The 7,295-nt window shown below is 40.0% G+C and overlaps 1 protein-coding gene across 1 annotated transcript; it reads left to right on the top strand.

Moving 5' to 3' along the window:
• The first annotated feature begins 403 nt into the window (after positions 1 to 403).
• Positions 404 to 7,140, top strand: ccdc112 (coiled-coil domain containing 112). The gene is made up of 14 exons (XM_078285179.1): positions 404 to 430; positions 632 to 732; positions 945 to 1,066; positions 1,386 to 1,475; positions 1,788 to 1,863; positions 2,443 to 2,569; positions 3,366 to 3,482; positions 3,663 to 3,800; positions 4,458 to 4,579; positions 4,753 to 4,879; positions 5,320 to 5,487; positions 6,112 to 6,210; positions 6,390 to 6,508; positions 7,021 to 7,140. Exons 1-14 carry the CDS (start codon positions 404 to 406, stop codon positions 7,049 to 7,051), a joined length of 1,464 nt encoding a protein of 487 aa, XP_078141305.1. The 3' UTR covers positions 7,052 to 7,140.
• Positions 7,141 to 7,295: the final 155 nt, after the last annotated feature.

Here is a 7,295-nt window from a genome sequence, read left to right as displayed (position 1 = left end):
CTTTTCAAATAAAGTTTTTTTGTTTCTAGATTCAGGTAAAAAAAAAATGGCCGCCCTAGCAACCACACGTTGTGATGATCAACATTGCTTGGTAATACCTGTTTTACAACATTTGTTAAAAAATATGATGGATACTAGTCAGTCGACAATATGTAAAGCATGTCATATTTATTTTATAGTTTCACAGTTTTGCAGAGAGAACAATATTGTTGGGCGACTGACTAGCTAGCTAGCGTTAGCCAAAGCTAGATGTCCGCGTTAACAACAATATATCTCTCGATATAATTGCATATTCACTGGTAAAGCTGTTGAAATATTGTAGACAGAGTGTCTTTGGGGGCATTGTCGTCCACATTTTGCAGGAGAAAGTAAAGAAACACGTCAGGCGGGGGTTTGTCCGATAATGGACGTCTTACCTCAATCAGTCGCTGTCAGATACTGGACGTAGAAATTCCTCTTTCACATGACGATGTGGTGCGCAGAATTTTGAACGGGTTGGTAGGTTCCATTATCGGACACGATTTCCGTAAAGTTGATGGGATTGAATTACTTGTTGTAATGTTTGTCATATGTTACACCGTCATCAACTGTTGTATGTTGCTTTGACTAATGCTTTGATGATTTCGAGCAGGGAGATGGAGACTTCAGTCCTCAGCACAACACAGCATCATCACCGTTGGCCCAACAGAAGACAACACAGTTTCTCAGGGAAGCTGAAAGGATGAGGAGGCAGTAAGTTCAGCTACTTACTGCTCAGTCTCTACTGTTTGATTTAAATCCCTCTAAGAATTTACTTTTATCTGTAGAAATAATATTTCTTCAGTGTTATTGTATAAGTTGTAATGTCTATTATTTCACTTGCGTAGGCTTGTCCATGATTTATTATACACATTTTCATGTCTACTCACATTTCAAACCTTTAAAGTGTTTTTTCTCTCTGACAGGATTGACATGTTAGAGAAAGAGCGGACGCTGAGTGCTCAGTGCAGAAAGAACGGCTGGACTGATGGGTTTGGAGAACTGCAGGAGTATGAGAAAGTGCTGGAGGAAGAAAGAAATGCTGAGAGTGGGTCTTTATTTCTAATACATTAGACCAATGTTTCCCCCGCAGACATTTTGTCTTGGTAGGGTGCAAGGGCCTCTGAGAGCATTTGGACCTTCTGATACGAAAACTCTCCACTGAAACTAGTACTAAGTGGAGTTTCAGCCTATTCTGATGATTCACTGGTAGAGGAATCACCGCAGTAGACCCTGATTCAGGGAAAAATCCACCCTAAACACTTAAACACCGCATCATATCTTCAACATATCAATCAAAATATCTTGCGTTTCTGGGCCCATTTACAATACAATAATGTAAAAATTAAAGTTTTTTCTTCCCTTAGAGATGGATCTTCAAAAGCAGCTGGTGAAGATCCATAATGGAGTGAGGAAGTTTCAGAGACAGCTGACCGATGTGAAGCCAACCCCTGAGTGTAAGTAGTACCTATAAGATCAAAGCAGCCACTTACAGTGCAATGGTAGTTGTGTATCTGGTAATATTTCTATTCAGTAGCTCAAAAAATTCATAGTATTCATTCTGTTATATCACCATTCAGCCATCTTGGAAAACAGCACTTATTTATCATCATATTTAAGGCATCAGTATTTGTGTCAGTCTGCCATATTGGTAGTAATTTACTGAAATATTTAATAAAAGGACAGTAATTGCAGTGTTATGAGAATAACATGAACAGAAGAAGATTGTTTTAGGCCAGATTGCTTTGCATTTCCACTTGGGTTTTCAGTGATTGAAAAGCTGCAGGAAATAATGGCAGAGGTGGAAATCTCAATCAACACCTTCAAGGAGGACCAGCGCTTACGGTAAAAGGACTCGCTAAACAATTTAAGACTAGATTATGTAAAATATAAACTGGCAGAAAACAGACTTGGAGATACGTTCAATCTGCCTCAAACTACTGTGGCTGGTAGATAAAAAAGTTGGTTTCCAACCTGTAACAGTGAATATCCTTTACTTTATATTGAGGCCAAGTGAGAAATCATTAATAATTAATAAGACTAGGGATTAATAAATTCTAAAGAAAGATTTTTAAAGTATTTAAATTCAAAGGAGGACATCTCTACTTAAACTCAGAGACATAGATGTACAAATGGCTGGAAATGTTATTGTGCAGTTGAAAATGACTAAAATGACAAATTACACAGGTTTGTTTTTTTTAATTATTATTATTATTGGTAATTTATACCTGGTATTCAGCAAAGTATTCTAAAATAAAGTACAACCATAAAGCCAAGGTAGGCAAGTAACAGTTGACTACAAGCAAACAACAGCCACAGCCAATGATAAGGGTTTATGTCAATGCTCCATATTAGTATGAAACGCATGTACTATAATAAAAACATAATGAACCGTTGTCCTTTCTGTTTCTTTGCCCCTCTCAGCTTTGAGGAGCTGTTGAAGGAGGAGAGGATCTGCAGTCAGGAGATCGTTGCCTACGAGAAGAAGATTGAGAACTGGACTCTTGCTGTCAAATCAGACCCCAAACTTCCCCCTGCTGCCACAGTCAAGGTCTGCCTCTCTTCATCTTCCTCCTTTTCTCTCTCTTCTCTTGTTCTTCATCAGTTATGATATGACTAGGAGAGAGAGACCTGAGTTTGTGTGCATAAAGAATCTTAATCTGGCAGCAGAGAAGCATCTGCTGCCAGATCTGCCAGCAATCTTAGATAATGCAAAACAAAGGGTTTGGTGGTATCGTAAAGTTTAGAGAAGCGGGCCTCTGTACCCAACAAATGCTGACCGGAGACAAGTTTGTTTCTGAAACCATTAGGAAGTGTTTTTATATAATCATGTGATGTGAAATTGGCACTCCTTCCTGCGTACTTCTGCTCTCGTACTGCTAGGCTTTATGTATGCAAGAATTGGTCTCTCCTGGCGTTCATTTATTTTCTATTTTGCCCTTGTTTCAGCCTTATTTTCCCTCTAAAGTCTTTGGGTTATGAGTTTATGTACCTTCTTTATACTGTTGTCATTTTTATAGTGCATCGTAAAAATTCTCTCACCATTTTTTTCAGTCAGGATGAGGTAGTGAGCTATAGATGGTATGTTTGTCATTCTCATTATTTGATTTTTTTTTTTTTAATCCAATCAAAAGACCCATAATCACAAGCTGACTATTTTTTTTCTTTTGAAATGAAATCCATCTAACACAGTTTTAGGAGTCAACAGGAAAAAGGCTATCTTTTGCTTATTGTCCCAATACTGACTCTTTTGACCATATATTCCAAATAGCACCCATTGATACGTGGCTCTTCTGACCCATGCAGCACTTCAGTCGTTGGCTGACGTAATGTTTCTTTTCCAGAAGAGCAAACCCCCTGATGGAGACTTCCCTCCGGAGGTCAGAGCTCTAGAGTCTTTCATGCAGAAGACAGGAGGCCCTCATGGGGGCTGGGACCAGTACGACCACCAAGCCTTCCTCAAGGTAATACCGCATTTTTATATAATTATAAATGGCATGTGAATGGTGAAATGTCAAACAGGATTCTGTGTAGAACAGTTGGCCTGACTTTATCAGACAAGGGTCTTCATGGGGCTCTCTTACCACATGGCCACCCTGCCGCAAGCTCCTTGTCTCACTTATTCTAATCTGTCTGTTTTAAAGGTGTGGACGAAGCACGGCGGGCGACCAGCCTACAGGAGTGAAGCCAAAATGTACCTGCCTGGGAAAACCCTGGAGGAGATTGAGCAACATGAGGACTGGCATCAGGAGCTGAACTACCTACAGGACAGGAAGAGAGAGGTAGAGAGGAGGGACACAAACATGAGAGATCTCTGAGGAAAAAACACTAGGCTAGGTACCTGGTAAACAAAAGCTGTCGGACTGGTATCTGGAGATGGAGACGGGGAAAAAGTAAGATCCCTCACTCTGCTCCAACCTCCTGACATTGCATTTTCATCTCATTGTGTTGTTGAAAAATTAAATGAGACTAGAGTCTGCCCTTATAGTACAGTATGTTTCAAAAGTAGGTATACAGCTTTTAATAATAATAGTGACAATAATAATAATAATATTGAAAAACAAAGCTGTATCATTTTAGTCATTTTTAACTTATTTAGTAATTTTAACAAAGTAATTCAGGAAAAATATAAAATAATACAGTGAGTATTAGTAATGTCTACCTCCTTTGAAACACCCAGTATATTGGAGATCCACTGGGGGTTGGGGGGTGGGTGTGGGGATATTGATAGATTGATTGAGTGGTTTCCAATAGTATTGCTAACAACGCTTACAAACTGGAACTCGATTGCCAAAACAGAATCAAATGTGTGGCAAAGCAAACAACAGACCTCAGTTAGTCTCCTCTCTTTATAAACATAATGTAGCCAGGAGCTTTGCATGCCACAGTCCCCAAAATATTTTGTGGTTCCCATTTTCACCACCTGTCTTCACCACCAGGCTATCCAGCGGTGGAAGGCCAGCAAGCAGCAGGAGCGCCAGGCCAGGATACAGAGCCAGGAGGAGGTGGAGGAGACGGAGAGGAGGGGGAAGGAGGCCAAGACCCAGGCTCAGCAACACAGGTGAGAAATACAGGATGGTGGAAAGGACGACGACTCCCTGGGAAAAGCAGTCAAATGCACACAATGTCCCACAATTTAAGGACGACTTTTGAGGCTTTGCACTGTCACAGACTTTATAATTATCATTTTAGGTCCGTGTCCGTTTTAGTCTACTCTACCCTCTTCTGTTGTAGGGATGAGGAGGAGAGGAGGGAGGCGGCACAGCGACTGGAGGACTGGAGGGAAGAGAGGAGAAGGAGAGAGGAGCAGGAAGAGGAGCAGAGACTTGCTGAGGAGATACACAAGAGGAGACGGGCAAAGGTGAGTGTGTGTGTGTGTGTGTGTGTGTGCATTGTGTGTATAGTTACTGTTACTTTTGAGAAGAATGGGTTGGAGACAGTGTATGTATGTATAGTTTATTTAGCATAAAAATCACTACCTAATTAGAACAAAAAACATAAAAAGATGTATATAAAGAGCAGCAGGAGCAGTTGTAGCAGTAGTACTTTACTGATCCTACACTGGAAAATCCCTTACCACAAGCAAGATGATACACAGAAAAACCGCAATCATGATAACTCTCAGAGAGACTGAACAGAATGTATCATTAATATACAGTACTGTATCTGTGCTGCTGGGAAACCACACAAAAAAATGGGTCAAGTAAAAGTCGATGTAACAGTGAAAGAGTTGGTACGTGGGCAGCGTCCTCATCAGACCGCTCAACATTTTTACCAAATAAAGTGATTTGTGTGCGTCAGGAAGAGCGTCGTCGCCAGCTGGAGTTGAAGCTGACCGTTGAGGAGCAAATCCGACTGAGGAGGGAGGAGGAGGAGGAGCAGGAGAGGAGGAGGAGAGATGAGGAACAGAGAGAGATGGAGGAGAGGAGGAGGGAGGCCGCGATGGGCATCAAACAGTTCCAGGAAAGGGTATGGATTCTGGGAATGACTGGAAGATGACTGTTGTTTTATGTATTTATTCATAATTACAGTATATTAGGATTGCTCATCAGTTTTACCTCTTTAAGTCGAAAAAGGTTATACTGTTAAATGACCTTAAATCATTGCTCCTTATCTGAGATTGATATAAACAAACAAAACAAGACCAACTGTAGCTCATCATCCCAAATATTGTGCTTTTGATTGTTTATCATTACTGCAGTGTTTATCACACATAGATATTGCTGTTGTCGTGTGAAAACCTCCTAATGATTATTTTGGTGATTTACATGTTTTCACTTCAATTCAAGGATTATAAGTCCTCTTGGGCTTATGAAACCCTTTCAAAACCTATTGGACAAACTCAAAAATATATGGTGGTCAAGCTAAAAATAAGGCTGTTTTTCTTTTTGGAGATGTGAGGTTTTCACCTGACAGCGACACACAATGTTTTTGAAATCTTGAAATGAGTACAAAGGCTAATGTTAGTAGACAAGTGAGATATCCTTATACTGTGTTAAGCACTGTGTTGAGCACTTGCCAGAGGTGCTGCACACATCCATTAATCCATAAAAATCCATTACTGCTGATGATGATATCCCTGCTGTTCTGCAGGATCTTCACAAGGTGGAGGCAAAGCTTCAGGTGAAACAGCTGAGGGAGCAGCAGGAAGAGGAGAGACAGAAGAGAATCGCCACCAAGATGAAGGAGAAGGTGAGCGTTCAAGATTTTTAAAAAATGTGAGGGACTATGAGAAAGTCCGGCCGAATCTTGATATCCCGTAAAAGTCACCTTTGAGAAAACTAAGCTGAAATAGAAAAACGTGTCAGTTACCATGAGGAAAATATGAGGTTTTCAGCAGGATAAGGTTGATTTATTTGCCCCCCATGCAGGTGGAGGGTCACATCAGCAGAGACCCGTCCAGACTGACCCGTCCCACTAAGGGATGGGAAGAGCGAATGAAACACGTTGGACCTTCAGGAGGAGCTCCTGTACTACAGATGTTTCACAGGTCGGACTGAAGTAATGCTATTGTCTCTACTTTGTTACTGTATACTTTGTTTGGTAGGTTCTGTCAGTTAAACTATCATTCTTAGGGTCAAAATATGTGACTTCTTGCTGAATCGCTCTCCTATTTTCTCATTTTAATGTTATTTTGTGTTTTTTTTCCTTTGGATTGTTTTGCTAAACCTGTTTTTTTTCAGCAAAAAATGTAATCTGCATCTCTTTCTTTTTGTTTTCTATGCCTTTATTTTATCACAGTGTTATTTTCAATCACTTCACTTCTAGATATTATCACTGTGCACCTAAACTATACACATTTGATGGAAAAATGCATTTTGATTGGGTCATTACTGACACATAATTTTTATGCACCTTGAAATAATAGCAGGTTATGGTGGTAAATTATGATGATTTTGGAAGCAGCGTAATCCAAAAGTAAATGGTTAAGAGGTTAAGTAATCCAAAAATAACTGGGTAACAAGTGCTTAGAAACTGAAGTCTTCTGTTGTTTTGTTGCAGAGCCGTTCCCAGCTGGAGACAAGGCCTGTGATTAACAACAATGGAAGCCAGCTGGACAGTCTTGATATTTATTAAGACCGGTGATCTCTGTGATCATGCACATTTTTTCCCTGTTTTATAGAAATCCTGCACTGGAACCTCAACACCAGATTGTGCCTTTGTTTATTTGTTGTGTGCTGCTGTTTGATACCAGCTTTGTACAATACATTAATCAAATAAACTTCCTTTCATGGAAATTCTTTTTTTAATGAAAGATTACTATTATTAATAGTAGA

The sequence above is a fragment of the Centroberyx gerrardi genome, chromosome 8 (assembly GCF_048128805.1).
Source record: "Centroberyx gerrardi isolate f3 chromosome 8, fCenGer3.hap1.cur.20231027, whole genome shotgun sequence".
Lineage (NCBI taxonomy): Eukaryota > Metazoa > Chordata > Actinopteri > Beryciformes > Berycidae > Centroberyx > Centroberyx gerrardi.
This window is presented reverse-complemented; position numbering and strand designations above follow the sequence as displayed.

What these genes read in the sequence shown, in the direction of transcription:
- ccdc112 (XM_078285179.1), top strand. Translation starts at nt 404, where the DNA reads ATGGACGTCTTACCTCAATCAGTCGCT. An exon ending in TCTTACCTCAATCAGTCGCT is followed by an intron (nt 431 to 631) that starts GTCAGATACTGG and finishes GATTTCGAGCAG; the next exon opens with GGAGATGGAGACTTCAGTCC. An exon ending in GGAAGAAAGAAATGCTGAGA is followed by an intron (nt 1,067 to 1,385) that starts GTGGGTCTTTAT and finishes TTCTTCCCTTAG; the next exon opens with AGATGGATCTTCAAAAGCAG.